We start from the raw sequence: 20,443 nt of genomic DNA on the forward strand, positions 1-20,443 counted from the left end.
GTTCAGCACTGGAAGTGGATTTTGGCATACAGCCAAGACAGCTGATTGGAGGAAAGTCACACATCCCCACTCCACATAGGCAAAGGAAGAATGGAATGTGCAGAGCTCTGCTCTGACAAGTCAAGCTGTCTGCTAATCTATTTATAGCAACCTCCCATGACACAAATTTCAGGCTGCTTTTATTTCCTGTGTCAGAGAACTTTTCAGAAGTTATCAGGTTTATAACAGAGCTAGAGAGCAGGAGAAAGCCACGAAACTTGGTGCTTTGGAGAGAGATAAGAAAACACTGCAGATATATTTGCCCAGCTCAAATTTCATAAATCAGGTTTACATCCATTTTAATCTCTTTTTTATTAAGTATTTTCAGACAATACAGGTATGCAAGACAAATATAAAGTTGTGTCTAAATAAATGTATCCAGAATAGTACATCTAACTCGTAATGGACAAATAACCATATAGAACAGAATAGAAAACATAAAAAAGGGGGGTTTCATTTGTAAACAGTGGTTACACAGAACCAATATCAGAAATAATGTATGAGACCCCCCCCCCCAAAAAAAAAAAAAAAAAAAAATGGGTCATGCCCCAAGAAGAGTACCAAAGAGTATTATAACTTTAGCTAAGGATACAAAATCTGGGTTAGCAGGTAGTGCATTGATACCAACTATTGATAAACATGTACAGAAAAAATAAAATAAAAGAGAAGTAGAGGAGAGGAAGAGGAGAGCATAAAAAAGAAAGGGAAAAAGTAAAAGGGAAAAGGGGGGGGGCGTGGCCTGGAGCGGCATGCAGTAGGACGCAACTAGACAGAGCTCCGCCGGCCATTGATCCTTTTATAATCTCCTGGGACCGCTAAACTGCTCACCTCAGCCCACAACACACCACCATCGAACCGGCAACTTGCAGGGGTCATGTCGCATACAAAAAAGGCATCTATAGCGGCCGCAAAGCTGGAACAATTCCGCTGGCAAGGCACGGACCCCTCCAGCCAAGATGGCGCCGCCGCGCTGGAAGAAGAACCTCCTACAGGGACAGACACAGCGAGGGTGCTGGAGGCGATCTCATCATGCCAGGAAGCTGTTACAGTATGCCAGACATCCCTCACAGCACGGATAGAAGAAGTCAAAGTGGACATCTCACTGGTAAGGCAGGACTTTCAAAAACTAAAAGGCAGAGTCACTGAGGCAGAGACTAGGCTGAGCAATATGGAGGATTCCCTCCCCCCCCTGCAAAATACAACATCTGAGCTGCAGCATCAAGTAAACCAATTGATTCAAAAGCAGGATGATATCGAGAATCGCCTCAGGCGATGCAACCTCAGATTTGTGGGTCTCCCTGAGGGGGCTGAAGGGAGAGACCCCCCCACGTTCCTTGAAAATCTGCTTTGCGATACATATGGAAGAGAATCTTTTTCCCCAACATTTGTGGTAGAGCGCGCACACCGCCTGTCGGGCAGACTGCCACCACCTGGAGCCCCTCCGCGCACGTTTATTGCAAAGTTCCTGAATTACAGAGACAGAGACGCCATACTTCGCCTCAGCAGAGCGAAGGGGAACATTCCCTTAGGAAACAAAATGATAGCAATCTACCCGGACTTCTCCGCAGAGGTGCAGCGGAGAAGGCATACATTTATGGAGGTCAAAAGGCGCCTTCGCATTAAAAACATCAAGTACGCCATGCTCTTCCCGGCCCGCCTCCGTGTGGAGGGAGAGGACAGAGCACACTTCTTTGAGGATCCAGAAGCCGCCATCGCCTGGCTGGAACAGAGGGAAAACCACGAATAAGCCCTAGCTTTTCTCATACTCATCTCTGCGCCTACGTCAATATGTGACTATTACAGATCTTTCACCCTACTGCACCCTGCCTTTTCGCATGGATCGACTCCAAATTTGAAACCTCTTACCAAATCAAAGGATGAACTGTCCATCATCCCACTTTCTTCCTATCCCCCCTATTATCCCCCGATGACGGATGACTGCTCATCAACTTCACTTGGACTGGATCTACCCCTGAACACAACAGATCACGGCCGGAATCCAACTAACGCCACAGCTGCACATCTCATCAGAAACACCTGGCTGGCAACAAACCGTGAGAACTTTTCACCCTACATCAACCGGTACAATCGAATCAACGGGTTTCTCATAGACCCTTACCACTGAGACACGCCTCAGGTACTTACTCATACTCTTTCTAACAGAGTCCACACAGGCAACCGACGGAGCTAACTAATGTCTAAAAGTACTCACCAGGAGTGGTGAGTCAAGTCCTGAAATGCGCAACAACACCCAGCGTACTTTCGCCCCACGCAACACAGTTCACCACCTGAAAAGGAGCGCACAGTCTTCGGCAAAGCTGAACATGTGGCTTGAGACACCTGAGTTTATTAGTATCCCTAACACAGCAACTGCCACTCACACATGGTCAAGCTTTAACTTTTCCTCCACAGGTGGGACAATGTTTATGCCCAGTTGGCAGTTCGGGATTGAAGCTCGCACCAAGTTTGGAAGGTGCAGAGCGGGGAGGGGGGAAGGGGTTATTAGAATTTTAGAAGTTCTATTGTCTAACCCAATGTCTTTTTGATAATGGTTATGATTTATGATACATGTGCTGTGCTGCTTGGGGGGGGGGGGGAGATCCGAGTTCTGGGGCTCAATACCTCATATTCACATTTAAATGGCTAGCCTAAAATTTATCACGTGGAATATCCGCGGACTCAGGGAACCTATAAAAAGGTCGGCGGTGTTTTCACTTCTCAAGAAACAAAAAGCAGATGTAGTGGCTCTGGTAGAAACACATGCCGAAGGCCTCGCACATAGAGTACTTAAGAGACCGTGGATTGGATGGGCATTCCATTCAACGCACACTACCCTCTCCAGGGGAGTCTCACTTTTAATTGCTAAAAATACCCATTTCGAGCTCCAGGACTCGGTGATCGACCCATCGGGCAGATATGTCCTTTTGAAAGCTAAGATATATGGAGACCTGCTCCTCCTCATGGCATTTTACGTTCCACCACCATTCAGCGCGGCTGTTATAGCTGCTGGGTTTGATTTTATGACCCTGCACCCTGGCATTCCTGCTGTGTGGCTTGGTGATTTTAACAATGTACTTGACCCAGCCCTAGACAGACTTAATTTGTCAACCACAGAACCAGTGACGTCTCACCCCACAAGATTCGCCAGACTCCTGTCTGACTTTAACCTAGTAGATACGTGGAGAGTCAGGAATCCAGCAGACAGGCGGTTTTCCTGCTTCTCCGCGTCACACCGAGCTATGTCCCGAATAGACCTAATATTGGTGTCTAATGTGCTCCTCCCTAGACTGTCAGACGCGGGCTTCTCCCCCAGGTCCCTGTCAGATCACTGCCCCTATTGGGTTATACTTACTGTTCCCCACAACCGCCCCCCGGCGACATGGAGGCTGAACCCTTTCTGGCTGACTTTACTGCCGGAGGAGGACGACCTCTCAACAGAGTGGGGAAACTATTTTCTAATCAATGAGGGCTCTGCCTCGGTCCAGGTGGTATGGGAAGCCTTCAAGAAACATGCCCGCATGATACTATCCAACAGAATTAACAAACTAAAAAGAGTGTCAGAGTCGGCAATAATCAAGGCGGAGGAGAGCCTCCGAGACTCAGAAAAGATATTCCTTGAAGCCCCCACTGCAGATAGAGCTGACAACCTTAAACTCTGTACAAGGGTGCTGACCCAACTACACTACGAAAAATCCAAACAAAAACTATTTTTCCATAGACAGCGATCGTTCGAACACGGGGACCGGGCAGGAAAACTCCTTGCCTATTTAATACATAGTGAAGATAGACCCCCTGTAGTAATCTCACTGCGCTCACCCAACGGAGCAATAGACACAGAACCGCATAGAGTTACAGACATCCTTAGAGAATTCTTCCACAAACTCTACACAACAACAGTCCCGTCAGACACTTCCCCAATGGAAACATTCCTGGGAGAACTGACAATTCCCCAGCTCTCTGCAGAACAGGTTGAGGAACTAGAGGCCCCACTAACAATAGACGAGATATCAGGAGCCCTGGCGGAACTCCCAGTTTCGAAGTCCCCGGGCTCGGACGGCCTACCTGTGGAGTTCTACTCCACATACTCAGAAACACTGATCCCTAGACTATTACAGCTATACGAGGCCATATTCAAAGACTCTAGACTGCCAGCGTCCATGAGAGAAGCCACCATAGTATTGATCCCCAAACCAGGGAAAGACCCACACATCCTCGAGTCTTACCGCCCCATATCTCTACTCCAGGTAGACATTAAAATACTTGCAAAAATACTAGCCATCCGCCTCAATAAGGTAATCCTCTCTTTAATACACAGTGACCAAGCAGGGTTTATACCGGGTAGAAATACATCCTTCAACCTTAGAAGACTGTTCATAAACTTACAAGCCACACACGACAACGTAGGGTCAAGAATAATCGTCGCCTTGGACACAGCCAAGGCGTTCGATTCAGTGGAGTGGGTATACCTGTGGAGGTGCCTGGACAGATTCGGCTTCGGCCCGAAATTTATAAAATGGGTGCAACTTTTATACCAATCTCCATCAGCAAGGGTACTAGCGAACGGATGGCCATCCGACCAATTCTTGTTATCTAGAGGCACGAGACAGGGATGTCCTCTGTCGCCCCTGCTGTATGCATTGGCAGCAGAGCCCTTAGCCATAGCCATCCGGTCGCACCCGCAAATAAAGGGGCTCCGCAGGGGGGACGTGACGGAAAAAATTAGTACATACGCAGATGACACCTTACTATACCTGGATGACTCTGAGAATTCTTTGCCCCTTACACTAGACCTAATAGAACGATTTGGTACGTTCTCCGGCCTCAGGATAAACTGGGATAAATCCCAGATACTACCCCTTGACAGCTTCCCACAGTCCAGGGACGGAGCCAGATTGCCCTTACAGAGAGTAGAGATCATCAAATATTTGGGCATAAGAACCACAAGAGACCCAGCAGATTACGAGACACTCAACATAACGCCGTTGTTTGCAATGCTTAAGCACAAAACACAGGTGTGGGCCCGCCTCCCATTGGGAGTAATGGGACGGATAAACCTGGCCAAAATGGTCCTCTTACCTAAAATACTTTACATGATTTGGCATTCGCCAATATACCTAGTGCTTAGACATTTCAAACTAATGGAAGCCATCATAAAGCCATTCGTGTGGGGTAACAACAGACATAAAATTGCCTGGCAAAAAACTAAAAAACCCCACAGACTTGGCAGGAATGGCCGTACCAGACTTCAATGTTTACTACATTGCAGCGCAATTATCCCAAATATTTCATGTAGATAAGACAGATAGGGAAAGATTCCTGCAATTGCTGTGCCCAAAGTGGTCTCAGTCATCACAAGACCCATTGACTGTGGTGGCGGGGAAAACCACTGGGGAAGACAGGAACACTAACCGCAAAACGTTACTCTATCATTATACCAAGATTTGGAACCTATCCATGAATAGACTCCAACTACCAACAATAAATGAGTTCACCCCCCCTGTGGCACAACTCGAACCTTCCTGAATTCGGTTTGTTGCCTGACAGCGAGCTGTGGAGTTCTAGAGGGATCATTTATATACAACACATCATACACAACGGCAGGCTAAAAACTTTTGATAGACTTAAAACGGAATATATGCTCCCAAACCAAATGTTCTTCAGGTACCTGCAACTACGCCACGCCTTTCATTCACAGTTCCCATCGGGAGAATGTCACCTGGTAAATAACCCATTAATGGAAGCACTGAAATGCCCCGACCCGAAAAAACTAATCTCCCAATTCTATTCAATGCTAATGCTACCGCAGGCTACTTCATCGGCCTACGCCCTAAAAACAAGGTGGGAAGGAGAGGTAGGCACACTGGCAGACGACGAATGGAGTGATGCTCTAGACACATGCAAACTAGTGTCCCCCAGACTGTCAGACCGATTAACTCAACTATTTTTGATTCACAAAGCATACCTTACGCCATTAAGACTGTCCAAATATAGGGATAATCAATCCACAATGTGCACAATGTGCAACCAAGCTACCGGAACCTTTTTCCATCTTTTGTGGCAGTGCCCCCAGATCCAAGCGTATTGGGCACAAGTGGTGCGCTTCCTCCATGATACAATGGGCTCTCCGGTAACACTGCAGCCCAAACTTTGTCTGCTGGGAATTCTACCAGACCCTGAGATAAATAAATTTCAAAAGGTATTTATACATGAAACACTCTTTTCTGCTCGTAAGGTTATTGCTAGAGTTTGGATGAGACCTAACCCCCCGGGGTTCTCACACTGGCTGGCAGAAGTCAATAACACATTACCTTATAAAAAACTAATCTACATACACAGAGGCTGCCCCCTAAAATATGAACAAATATGGGATAAATGGACACAGTCACCTGATACTTGCACTTGAGAATAAATTAGGTAACGGGGTATTCTGAGGACATACCCCCCCCGCGACACGCATGCTGAGATACTACAGCACGAATCAGCCAAACTAGCACGATAAGATCAATTAACTCCACACATACACCATGGGAAAGAAAGGAAATAAAGAGATCAGACATGGGTTACAGTACTGTATACGAATTTTATTTGTACGTTCTGGAAAATGTATTGTTATTCCGTTTGGTTTTCATAATGTACACTGTACTCCTTTTTGTTTCTTGTCAATGCTCAATAAACATACATTTAAGGAAAAAGGAAAAAGGGGGAGAGGGATACCATAAACTACCAATTATTATGTACATGACTAAGGGATTGGTCAATTCAGATCCTTAGGCCCCGTACACATGGGCCGAATGTCAAGAGACATTGGCCTGTTCAATAAAAACAGGCCAACATTTGGCCTGAGTGGCTCCCAATCAGTGCTCTCAGCCAATCGGAGTTGGCAGTTGACTGATCTGAGTGTTTTGACGGGGAAGGCGGGGGGGGGGGACCATCCCCCTGCAGAACACTACAGCTCAGTAGGGAAAATCCCTGTACTAATGTCAGATTGTTAGTAAAGCAGCTCCGACCATGTTGAATGGAATAAAACTCATAATGTGTACCAGGCTTTACTTTTCACCCATAAATAATGATATGGACTATGCTACATGGGTTTACAAAGGGCCACAGCAGCCTTTTATTTACAAACACACAACTTGATAAAAACATAAACAGAACAATATAAACAATTTGACAAATGTTACCAAATGGAATCTTTGAGTGTCTGAAAGTACAAAAAATTGAAGAAGGATCACCCCTTATCTTCACGTTATACCTGCCTTAGGATGTTACCAAACCTTTCAACAGGAACCTAGCTCCTGGGAGAACCACCAATACTTGACCAAAAGCAAGCACAATGCCACCAAATGGGCCCCCAGTTTTTGCACAATTCAAACTCTTTCACAGATTCCCAAAGACCCACTAACCCACTAAGCTGCTAGGACAATAATCCTTCTCACCAACCCCAACTTTTAACTATTATAAGAAAATGAAATGAGGGAGATTGGGTGTGGAAAAAAAATACACTTGACCTGCAACTTCTGGGCCAAAGTCCCAGAATTTGCTATAGAATTTACTCTTGTGGCTCCTCACTGTTCATCCAACCTTCAACCACCAATCATATAACTTCACATATTAACACTTTCCTGAAACTTCCCTCCTCTTATTAATGCAAATCAGTCAACAATTTTTCTTCTCTGGGTCTTGCTCTACTGTGCTATATCTTATGATAGAAATTATTTTCTTAAATTATTAACATTGTCATTTAGGTAAGTGTGGCAGAGCTATGCCCTGCCATGGTGTTAAACAAGTTCATGACCCATAATTCTTATCCAGGCAGGTTTAGGGACTCCCAGGGGCTTGTGCCATTCAGAGAAAACTGGCTTTTCAGTTTCCTCAGTAGTTGGTAAAACCAGATCTGAGACCCAGAGCCCAGATATTTTGTAGGGATCTGGGAGGGATGAAATCTCCAATCCTGGGTCTGTGTTTTGTGAAGCACTGGCACACCGATTGTGCAGGTCATTTTGTAGAGTCAGGACAAGGGCTCTGGGCTTCACCCTGGCAGACAGAGGAAGTATCTTTCCAGAAGTCAGGAGGGCTCCACTTAGAATATACAAGTGGAAGTCAAAGCAGCAAAGGGTTGCTAGCTGTATGGACAAAACATTTGTGAGAAAACGGTTCAAAGAAAAGAGACAGAGAAAGGGCCTGCAGTGAAGGGGCCAGAGCCACAGTGATGTATATGTAAGCCAGGAGGCAGATGATCCATTGTTTTGTAAATCCCCGTGGGGAAACACATTGATTCTGATTTTTTAAACTTTGCTTGAACTTTTTTTTAATAAAATTGGACAAGAAAGAGTTGTTAAAGCTCTACCAATTGAAGTGAGGTCTCACATAAGTTACATCACTGACTGATATTTCCGTAATATTTGGCACTGCAATAATATACTCTAGGGACATTTTTACCTTTAAGGATCACACCACTCTGGTGTACCAACCATAGTGCCAGCTCCTACGGTGTGACCTGGATGACAGCACTCCAGGGGCAAGGCTTAACTGGAACCAGATATCACTTCTGGGGGTTGGGTTTAGTAGCATCCAAAATGATGTCACTTCTATGGGGTGGGGTTCTGCCTTTTTGTGTCCACCATTACTCTGTTTAGTTGCGGTGTATGGTGCTAGTATATGAGGTGATAGGAAGTAGTCTAATAGTTTCAACACCTCAGAATGCCCTAAAATGCTTATAGCTACCCTAATCATTTAAGCATAAAACTTATTGGCACTTACTCTGATCATAATAGTTCCAAAGCTCCTGATATTTTCATTAATTATGCGCATCAGCTTCAGTATTGTTGGATCACCATATTCAAATCTGTCACCCAGTAAAATAGACACAATTATGTTGGCTACTGCAGCATTGACGATGGTCATATTTTCAAACGGTTCCCCTAAAATTGAAAACAAATGTTTAAAATATCCAGGTTGAAGAAAAATCCAGACAAAAAATCCCCATCCTGGCTAACTGACCTTAGGATTTGTATTTGGAAATGCCTGACACAACCATCTTTTGTGGTTTTATTTTTCCTCACTCTATTATACAAAAAATAAAAACAAAATCCAATCTGCTTTATTACTCTCTGCCTGATGGAAACCCTTCTGGACTGTTGCTGTTTGATTAATTTAAACTGTGATTTGTGTGTGTCCTGCAAAAAGGCAGGTCCTATAATAGTGTGATTGTGACCTGGGAGCACACAGGTGGCACTGTCAAACAGTCCTCCTCTCTTGCTCACCCCTCTCTCCCTTTCACTCTAGTCCTCCCATCCAACTCAGGCTATGCTCCCATGGTAACTACAGTCATGTCCATAAATATTGGGACATTGACACAATTCTAATCTTTTTGGCCCTATACACCACCACATGGATTTGAAATGAAACGAACAAGATGTGCTTTAACTGCAGACTTTCGGCTTTAATTTGAGAGTATTTACATCCAAATCGGGTGAACAGTTTAGGAATTACAACAGTTTGTATATATGCCTCCCACTTTTTAAGGGACCAAAAGTAATAGGACAGATTAACAATTATCCATCAAACTTTCACTTTTTAATACTTGGTTGTAAATCATTTGCAGTCAATTACAGCCTGAAGTCTGGAACGCATAGACATCACCAGACACTGGGTTTCATCCCTGGTGATGCTCTGCCAGGCCTCTATTGCAACTGTCTTAAGTTCCTGCTTGTTCTTGGGGCATTTTCCCTTCAGTTTTGTCTTCAGCAAGTGAAATGCATGTTCAATCGGATTCAGGTCAGGTAATTGACTTGGCCATTGCATAACATTCTACTTCTTTCCCTTAAAAAACTCTTTGGTTGCTTTCGCAGTATGCTTCGGGTCATTGTCCATCTGCACTGTGAAGCACCGCCAATGAGTTCTGAAGCATTTTGCTGAATATGAGCAGATAATATTGCCCGAAACACTTCAGAATTCATCCTGCTGCTTTTGTCAGCAGTCACATCATCAATAAATACAAGAGAACCAGTTCCATTGGCAGCCATACATGCCCACGCCATGACACTACCACCACCATGCTTCACTGATGAGGTGGTATGCTTTGGATCATGAGCAGTTCCTTTCCTTCTCCATAATCTTCTGTTCCCATCACTCTGGTACAAGTTGATCTTGGTCTCATCTGTCCATAGGATGTTGTTCCAGAACTGTGAAGCCTTTCTTAGATGTTGTTTGGCAAACTCTAATCTGGCCTTCCTGTTTTTGAGGCTCACCAATGGTTTACAAATTGTGGTGAACCCTCTGTATTCACCCTGATGAAGTCTTCTCTTGATTGTTGACTTTGACACACATACACCTACCTCCTGGAGAGTGTTCTTGATCTGGCCAACTGTTGTGAAGGGTGTTTTCTTCACCAGGGAAAGAATTCTTTGGTCATCCACCACAGTTGTTTTCCGTGGTCTTCTGGGTCTTTCGGGGTTGCTGAGCTCACCGGTGTGTTCTTTCTTTTTAAGGATGTTCCAAGCAGTTTATTTGGCCACACCTTATGTTTTTGCTATCTCTCTGATGGGTTTGTTTTGTTTTTTTCAGCCTAATGATGGCTTGCTTCACTGATAGTGACAGCTCTTTGGATCTCATATTGAGAGTTGACAGCAACAGATTCCAAATGCAAATAGCACACTTGAAATGAACGCTGGACCTTTTATCTGCTCCTTGTAAATGGGATAATGAGGAATAACACACGCCTGGCCATGGAACAGCTGAGCAGCCAATTGTCCCATTACTTTTGGTCCCTTAAAAAGTGGGAGGCACATATACAAACTGTTGTAATTCCTACACCGTTCTCCTGATTTGGATGTAAATACCCTCAAATTAAAGCTGAAAGTCTGCAGTTAAAGCACATCTTGTTCATTTCATTTCAAATCCATTGTAGTGGTGTATAGAGCCAAAAAGATTAGAATTGTGTCGATGTCCCAATATTTATGGACCTGACTGTATGTAATTAATTTCATAGTGGTGCAAAAGGAAGCAAAAGAAAATCTCCCCAGTGAGGGAACAGACATCAGTAAAGCCTCACAGATTAGGGCTCAGACTTTACTTGGGGTACAAGAAACAAGTAACTATACTAGTTTCTAAATTATTATATGACTTACTCTAGTACAAACTCACCTTTGTAGGATTTTAATTCCTGCATTAAACATTGTGCTTCCTCGTTAATTTTGTTTTCTATAGATCTCCTTCCCATTCCAAAATCCCGTAATGTTGAAAGTGTAAACCTTTTCATTACCTTCCAGTTCTCTCCATGAGCAAATAATATACCTGAAAAAAAATTATATTTTTAATGATTTATCTAGGCTAAGCAACTTTTTTTTTTTAAACAAAATAGATTTTTATTAATTTGTCCATGGTACATACATGTTATGACATACTGTTCCGGGTATGGTATACAATCCGAGTATATGTAAATAACAATTGAATTCCTATCATATATTTGCCGGAGCGTGTACTTTACAAATACAGAATAAATATTTGTACAGAGGTGTGACCATGTGTTTTGTGCATATATCCTGTAATATTGGCCATCTATAAACTTAAATCTATCCATTTTGCAATGCATAGGTTGTATTATGAACAGGTATCCGAGTCTTGTAACCATCTATCCCAAATTTTGTTATATTTCATGGGGCATCCTCTATTGGTATATATGAATTTTTTGTATAGTAATGTATTATTTTTTTCCGCCTTCCACTCAGAGAATCTCGGGGGCAAGGTTCTCATCCACTTTCTGGCTATCACTTTTCGCACTGAGAACATAGTCTCGTGTAAAAACGCCTCAGTATATTTGTCAATAGAGTCGGGTAGTATCCCAAGGAGACACAATTTGGGGTCTAGTGTTGCTGGAGATCCCATATTGTCATGTAGGAACATCACCACCTGTGCCCATAGTCCCTGTATTTGGGGGCACGACCATAATAAGTGAATAAATGTGCCCGTCTCTTTCCCACACATTGGGCATAGAACAGATTGGGAACTTCTATATCTAGCCACCCTAAGAGGGGTGAGGTATGCTTGATGAAGTATATACATTTGTATCAATCTATCAGATAGTTTGGGTGAAGTTGCCTTGGGGGATTCCATAGCGTCCTCCCAATCCTCATCCTCTAAAGATCCTATCGCTCTTTCCTAGCGGGGCTTGAGACCGCATGCAAATTTAGAAGCTGTGGGGGTAAGAAGGATATTGTAGAATGCTGAAATTAATTTTTGGGGGTCTGTATCCTTTACTATCGCCATAAGGACATTAGGAGTGGGTTAGGGAAGGGAGACTGGGAATTGCGTTTGAACCGCATGTTTGACTTGTAAATATCTATACAACATATGGACAGGGAGTGAGAATTCTTCTGCAAGATTATCGAAGGATTTAGGCTAAGCACCTTTTAGTTATCTTGACTGAATTACTTTAAAAGTCATTAATTAATCGTGATTCCAACTCCTGTTTCTGGGTGGGGGAACCACTGATCCAAAGGTGTGATGCCACCGGTTCCCTACGGCCCATTATATAGTAAGTGTTCACATCAGGCAGGCACTGATGTGGACACCCAAAGAAGGACCCAAGCCAGGAAGTAAACAGAAGAATTTAAGCTTGGGCTGCAGGATTACAGGCTACTGGTAAGCAAAAATGGTATTTAGTTAAGGTTGCTGTTAAATAATTTAGCGATATGTTCGAGGCTGGAGGGTGGAGATAGGATTTTATCCTGGAGTGGGGCTTTAAAGTAACATCATCTTCTGGGATCCCCCCTGGCACTCATGGCTTCTACCCTTTGGCAAGTGCCCCCTTTGGAAGCTGCTTCCTACGGGGGCACTCATACAGGCTCCCTCCCAAGCCACCCTGTCTGTGTCAATGGACACAGACAGGGCAGCTCAGCCCTGCCCCCCCACTTCCTCATTACAGAATTTGATTGACAGCAGCGGGAGCCAATGGCTCCTGCTGCTATTTGTGCAGTGAGGAGAAACAGAGCCAGGAGATCCGCTGCTCTCATGCACATCGCTTGATCGAGATCAGGCTCAGGTAATTATAAGGGGTGACTGGGGGGACATATGTAGCACAGAAAGTTTTTTACCTTAATGCATAGAACGCAATAAGGTAGAAAACCCTAAGGCTTTATAACCACTTTAAGGACTGGTAACGCGCAATATATATTACAGGTTTCTTTAATTAGATAAAACCCTTATTAAGACCATTAAATTTAATTACGTTGTTTGAGGGCCAGTGAGTGCGTTTGAGGGATGCTAGACATCTGTTGTCTCAGATGTACAGACTGATAATTGGCACCCAAAAGAGTACAGTTCCATATTTCATCAGAGAATGGGAAAGAGCTAAATAAGGACCTGTCAGACACACAAATTAAAATAATGATTAAATCAACTTACTCAACATCCATAAGTTCGTATGTGCAGGAAATGGCCTATAAATTCATGACAAGGTGGTATAGGACACCAGTAAGACTAGCTCAGCTGTACCCAGCGGCAGATGCCCGGTGTTGGAGAGGGTGTGAGCAAAGGGGTACATTTCTCCATCTGTGGTGGGAATGCCCCAGGATTAAATTATTTTGGGTAGCAATTGCCACCATGGATTGAGAAATTGACCCTTAGACCTATGGAGTTTACACCTCTATGCTTCCTATTCCATGGAACGCCTGGTCCCATTAAAGCCTATGGGAAGAGCATCACCCCACACCTACTGAATGCTGCTAAAATATTAATCCCCAGATATTGGAAACAGACTGCCTGCCCAACATTAGAGGATTGGAAAAAGGAGGTAAATCGGATAATGGAAGCTGAGAGGTGGACTTAAGTAGTGAAAGATCAAAAAGGGGAATTTGAGAAGACATGGGCAGGATGGATACAGTGTGTACCTGAGATGGGCTGAAGGAGAAGAGACATGGAATGGGAGGGCACGGGTTGTAGTAGACCCATGGGGACCCTAGTATAGTTGCTTGTGGTTCTAGCCATAGAGGAATAAAGAGTCAATTATGAACCTTAAATAGGATTGAACAATATCGTTTTTTTTTTTTTTTTCTTTTGGTACTCTGACAGTGTGGAGTGAAACGCCTTCCCCTAATGAGCGAAGAGAGATAGTGAGTCAAGTCAAAGTAGTGAGGGGAGGGATGGGAAGGGGGGGGGATAAGGAGTAGGGAGATCACTGGTGGACCACAGGAGAGGAGGGATTTAAAATTCAAAGTGTAAAAATGATAGAGATTGTATATGTCACCATAAGGAATTACACATTTTTTTTTTTCTCTTTGGTGGAGTTATGGGGTTGTCACTTAAAGTTGGGGGAGGAGTAGGTCAAGAGGCTAGTCTACATGTAAATACAGTTGCTAATATTTTAAAACATGATACAAATTTTTTATTTTTTTTTATTTTGACAAAATGGCCATTAGTGGCCTCTTATATTACACAAGGTTTTGGTAGAGAGGGAATCAACGCTTTTTTTTTCTCCTTGTGACACAGAAAAGGCACAGTAGGAGTGAACAGGACTCAAAGTAGAAGGAATGGAGTAGGAAGGGGGAAGGGATGGAGTAGATCTAGCCCCGGGATGGTTGGGAGGAGGGAGGAGGAGGAGGAGGAGGAGGAGGAGGAGGGAACTGAAGAGTATTTTTCTCTTTTTTTTTTTTGTTTTGTCTCTTTGTGGGGGGGGGGTAGTATAATTGGTAAATCTTTGACAAGATAATTTAGTGTATCGGCAGCATTTTTGCTTATTGATGTAGTACAATGTTAACTTATGAACAGTATTATTTGCTAATATGTGGCACCATCTAGTGGCCAAATTAGTGAATGGACTTTATTTTATTTTTACTCTTTAAGAACGTGAGGAATGGTACAGGAAGTGACTGTTTATTTACTTTTCATATTAACCTACCTACCCAGAATGCCGTGTAATTTACCCAGCAAGGCTCAGTACTGAATTGCATGCTGGGTAGGTTATAAAAAGGCTTCGTAGCTCTTTTTGGAAGCATGGCTTGCCTGTGAGGACCTGTGCGGAGGTGTTTCACAGAACGCGGCCTACACCTACTAGGAGCAGCATCACCAGAGACTTTACTTTGCACCAGCGAGCTGCAGAGACGCTGGGACAGAACTGAGAAGGATCCGGAGACGACTGTCGGAGTCATCAGAGGGTTCCGGTCTATCTTGCGGAGTGGAGCGGTGTGAGGGCACCGGCCGGAGAGAAGCAAGACCCAGTGCATCGGAGGGAGCTGTCCTGCTACACAGACCTGGTCGGGTGAGAGGGCTGTTGCCCAAAGTTTTCCTGAAGCACTAATACACACCTGATGCTGTGGGACCTGTAGTCCCACACAGGAGAATTGAAGGAGCTAGAGACTGAGTTCAGATAGGCCTCAAGCCTACCCTTCACCGCAATATTAGCACTGTGTTGCACAAAGTTAATTGCAACAGAGACAGTTACGGGTTACTACACCACAAGAATACACTTTCAACATCTACTTTATTTAACCGTTGGATTACAAATTATAATTCATAATTGCTAGCAGAAGACAGAAGAAGGAAAAAGACTGCCTAATTCGTTGCAAGGCCTTGCATCCTACCTTTTGTTTAATAGAAAGTCTACACTCTAAAGCAGTGGAGCTCCCTAGGGATTGCATTTGTGCTACATTTAATAACGCTGTCTTCTTGTAGTGACAAGTGCGCACTGGAAGTGGGAAGGTGCCCAGAATAAAGGTATTTCCCATTCTGGCATTAGTCCCACTTGGAGACGCGCTTCCTGAGATCAGCTAATACCATTTTATTTGTACAACTTATTGTGTCTATTTACTGGGCTGTTGTGCTACGTTGGTGTGACAGTACTAATGTTGTAATACTACTCTCATATTGATTCCAGTAAAAGTTACGTTTCCTGGTTAAGTACAAATTGTGTGGAGTGTTGTTCCTTTTCCAGCAGGTGGAACATACCATACCCAGGTAAAAACATACCATACCCAGGTAAAAACAAAGGTATACTGTTATTATATTGTACATTGTGAGGTTATCATTAGCTTCACACTAATGCCCCGTACACACGGTTGGACATTGATCGGACATTCCGACAACAAAATCCATGGATGTTGGCTCAAACTCGTCTTGCATACACATGGTCACACAAAGTTGTCGGAAAATCCGATCGTTCTGAACGCGGTGACGTAAAACACGTATGTCGGACCTATAAACGGGGCAATAGGCAATAGCTTTCGTCTCTTAATTTATTCTGAGCATGCGTTGCACTTTGTCCGTCGGATTTGTCTACACACGATCGGAATTTAAAGGATCAGATTTTGTTGGCGGAAAATTTTATAGCATGCTCTCAAACTTTGTGTGTCGGAAATTCCGATGGAAAAAGTCCGATGGAGCCCACACACGGTCGGAATTTCCGACAACAAGCTCCGATCGCAGATATTCCGTCGGGAAGTCCGACCGTGTGTACAGGGCATAATTCTACACCACAGTTGTGTCAAGGGGTCTGAGCCAAGTCATTGGGGGTGTTAAGGCAGAGTGCAGGCCCAAATCAAAATATCAGCAGCTCCTTTGGGGGTCAGTGCTTCATTAGTATTCAGTTTTTTCTCGCAAGGTGTTTTTTTGGGTGTTCTTAATGTAAAATATGAAATACAAGAATTTATGATATTGAATGGAAATGTTGAAGTTTATAATAAAAATTAAAATTTGATTATAAAAAAAAACTATAAGGGGTGACTGGGGGGACATATGTAGCACAGAAAGTTTTTTTACCTTAATGCATAGAACGCAATAAGGTATAAAACCCTAATGCCGCGTACACACGAGCGGACTTTATGGCAGGCTTTGCCCGGCGGACTTTTCGACGTACTTTACGACGAACTTTCTGAATGAACGGACTTGCCTACACACAATCCACCAAAGTCCGTCGAATTCGTACGTGATGACGTACGACCGGACTAAAACAAGGAAGTTCATAGCCAGTAGCCAATAGCTGCCCTAGCGTGGCTTTATGTCCGTCGAACTAGCATACAGACGGCGGACTTTTCGACCGGACTCTATTTTGATGGATTAATTTAAAACATGTTTCAAATCTAAGTCCGTCCAACTTTTGAGAAAACAAAGTCCGCTGGAGCCCACACACGATCGAATTGTCCGACCAAATCCCGTCCGCCGGGCAAAGTCTGCCGTAAAGTCCGCTCGTGTGTACGCGGCATAAGGCTTTATAACCACTTTAAGGACTGGTAACGTGCAATATATATAGCATTTGTTCTTGGGTTTAATCATTTTTTTTTGTTTAAACTTTCTTTATTGTAGTCAGTCACAGCTTAACAAACACATTTCAATATAAGCATATTGGTGACAGATATTTTCTCATTTCGACAGTAGCAATAAATTGCATATATATTGGTAACATAAATAATAAATGGTAAGGAATAACAAAAGAAAGGAAGAAAAAGAGGGAGGGTAAGTAGACTAGTGCTGTACTGAAACATCCGTTGAGACATTGAGAATGTATGCTTTTTTAGTGGTACATATACAAGTTGCTTTAAAGCCTTAGAATCCACAGAGGTGGAGACTGGCTGTGGTCTCCATTAACCGTGGACCATATAATCTGAGCCATGTTGGTCTCCTAGGCCAAGGAAAAGTAAGTCGCGGCATCCCGGGGCCGCCACTGCCCAGGGCCCACACCGGCAGAGGGGAGCTCAAGGCCTCCGTCTGTCCTCCACTGGCGCGCCCCCCGAACCGCAGGCGCACCCCCACCCCCACGACCCTCTCGGCCAGGAGAGCATCTTTACTTCACATCCATCTGGTAATAATGTAATAATTGCTAACATTCTGTTCATGCATCAAACGACTCTAGTAATTACAGTTCTTATTAGAGTAGTAAAGAGCAGGGATAAAGAGGAGGAAAAAAGATAGAGGGGGGAGAGGGTAGAGGGTAAGAGGGGTAGGGAGGGGTGAACAGGATCCCACCTTGGTTCCGTGTATTTCTCCGAACACCTGCTCCGGACTTTCCGCCGCCAGGCAGCCACCTTGTCCTATCTAGGACTCATATGTTTTGTATGCGGTCCATGTTTCGGTCTTTGGAAAAATTGTGGTGGTTACTATTAAGGATGGTCACAATGACCAAATGTGGGGTCTGCTAATTTTAATAAGGATACGTGTGAAGCAGACTGGAGGACACGTGTGAAGTGTCATGGAAGTGTTCTTTCCACATTGACCATATGGCTGTGTGTTTGTCTGTAGCGCCATTGCCTTTTTCCACCCATTCCTCAGCTTCCCTTATCTCATTTACCCTGCGTATCCATTCCTCTTTGCTCGGTATCTGCTCCTTCTTCCAAAAGATGGGCAGAAGACGCTTAGCAGCGTTTAGCAAGTGAGGTAGTGTGCTAGTGCGCTAGTGCGCTTTTTTTGCAGCGACTAACAGGTATGGGAGGGATATGCAGGAGGAAATGTTCCGGGGAGAGGGGGATCTCTATCCCAAGGATATCTTTAATCTGGTCTTTAATAGTCTGCCAGTATATCTTTATTCGTGGGCACTCCCACCACAGGTGCAAGAGGGTGCCTCGGCCTCCGCATCCTCGCCAGCATAGGTCTGAACTAGCTGGGTATATCCGTGCCATGTCAGAGGGGACTCTGTACCAACGTGTTAGTAATTTGTAATTTGTCTCCTGCATCTTGGAGTCCACTAAGCTGGAGTGCGTGAGTTGGTACAAGTGTGTTAGCTGAGTTGCAGAGAACTCTTTTCCAAGTTCTCTCTCCCAGGCACGTACATAAGTAGGTTTAGAGACCGAGGCCAAGGACCCCAGCAGTTGATAAATTTCAGAAATCATGCGGGGGACTGGTTCTTCTGCTATAAACATCCCCTCAAATGGTGTGAGCGTTGAGATATCTCTTATAGAGCTACCGTGTACTTCAAACAAGTGGTGCAACTGTCTATACTTCCAAAAATTGAGCTGTGGTCTGCCAGGTCTGTTTCCCAGGGACTCAAAGGCCAGAATTTTCCCATTTCTCAATAATTTACCACAGCTGGCATTCTTGTCGTCTACCCAGGCTCCAAAGAAGCCCGCATGTTCCCCTGGCGGGAACCAGAGGAATCCACCCAGAGGCATCAGTGGGGACACAGGGGGGGCCCAAGTTCAGCGGTCTGTTGACTCTGTCCCATGTGTTAAGCATAGATATCGTCAATGGGGACGTAGAGTCGGATAGTCCCCTGTGTTCCCGCGAAAGCCACGGGGCATAGGCCAGGTTTCTGCCTGCCATATATTTTTCCATGGTCACCCATAGTTTGGACTGTCCATGGAAATGCCAATTCAGAATCCTCTGCAGGGCAATGGCCTGGCAGTACCGCTGCAAATCCGGGACTCCCAGCCCTCCATAGTGTTTCGGGCACCTCAACATCTTCATAGCTATTTGCGGTTTCCGTGAATTCCATATGAAGGTGGTGATCAAGTTAGACATTTGTTTGAAAAAAGTTTTGGGTAGGGGTATGGGGAGCATCTGCATATAAAACAGAATTATAGGGAGAACGTTCATTTTTATTATGTTCGTCCTGCCTATCCACGTGAAAGCTATTTTCGTCCATCGTGCTAAGTCTTGCCTGATTTCAGTCAAAAGTCTGGGATAGTTTGTAGTATATAAAGTGTCAAAGCAGTCTGTCAGTTGTATGCCTAGGTAGCGTAGGGAAGTGTTGGTCCACGTGAAGGGGAAAGCAGCCTTTAAGCTATTTGTCATAGGAGTAGATAGGTTTATGGGTAGAATTTCTGATTTATTGTAATTAATCTTAAAGTTATAAAGTGTTCCAAAATATTGGAGTTCCCGCATCAGGACCGGCAACGAGACCAGGGGATTAGTTAAGTGAAACAATACGTCATCTGCGTAAGCTGAGAGTTTGTGTTCCACAGCTCCTACAGTCAGGCCTTTGATATCGGTATTTGCTCTCACTCTTCGTAACAGTGGCTCCAAGGCCAGAGCGAAGAGGAGGGGGGAGAGTGGGCACCCCTGTCTCGTGCCATTCCCGATCGGGAACCTGGTTGAGAAGACTCCATTAACCTTGACCTGTGCACTAGGTTCTGAATAAAGGGCTAGTATCCAAGTTAACATATTTGGGCCCAGCCCCATTGAGGTTAGCACTTCCCTGAGGTATGACCAGTCAATGCGATCGAATGCCTTCTCGGCGTCGGTAGAAAGTACTAGATAGGGGAGGGGAACCTCTCTATTTTTGGCCCAATGTATTAGTTGAATCGCTCGTACTGAGTTGTCTCGGGCTTCACGTCCCGCGATAAAGCCGGTCTGGTCTAGGTGTATTATAAGGGGGATAAGGTGCTTCAGACGGTTTGCTAGGATTTTCGCCAGAATTTTCACATCCATATTCAGGAGAGAAATGGGGCGGTAGCTCTGTGGGACAGTCGGGTCTTTGCCC

The 20,443-nt window shown here is 44.3% G+C and overlaps 1 protein-coding gene across 2 annotated transcripts in view; it reads right to left on the bottom strand.

Annotated features, from left to right (window-relative positions):
* Nucleotides 1-20,443, bottom strand: part of LOC141139186 (cytochrome P450 2K1-like) — an 87,889-nt gene that overhangs the window by 32,631 nt on the left and 34,815 nt on the right. For both annotated transcript variants that reach the window (XM_073625097.1, XM_073625096.1), the window contains exons 4-5: nucleotides 11,185-11,334; nucleotides 8,800-8,960 (exon numbers count right to left, since the gene is read on the bottom strand). In XM_073625097.1, the coding sequence (XP_073481198.1) occupies nucleotides 8,800-8,960; nucleotides 11,185-11,334 (311 nt within the window). The remainder of the gene's footprint in view (nucleotides 1-8,799; nucleotides 8,961-11,184; nucleotides 11,335-20,443) is intronic.

Source organism: Aquarana catesbeiana, linkage group LG04, assembly GCF_042186555.1.
Source record: "Aquarana catesbeiana isolate 2022-GZ linkage group LG04, ASM4218655v1, whole genome shotgun sequence".
NCBI lineage: Eukaryota > Metazoa > Chordata > Amphibia > Anura > Ranidae > Aquarana > Aquarana catesbeiana.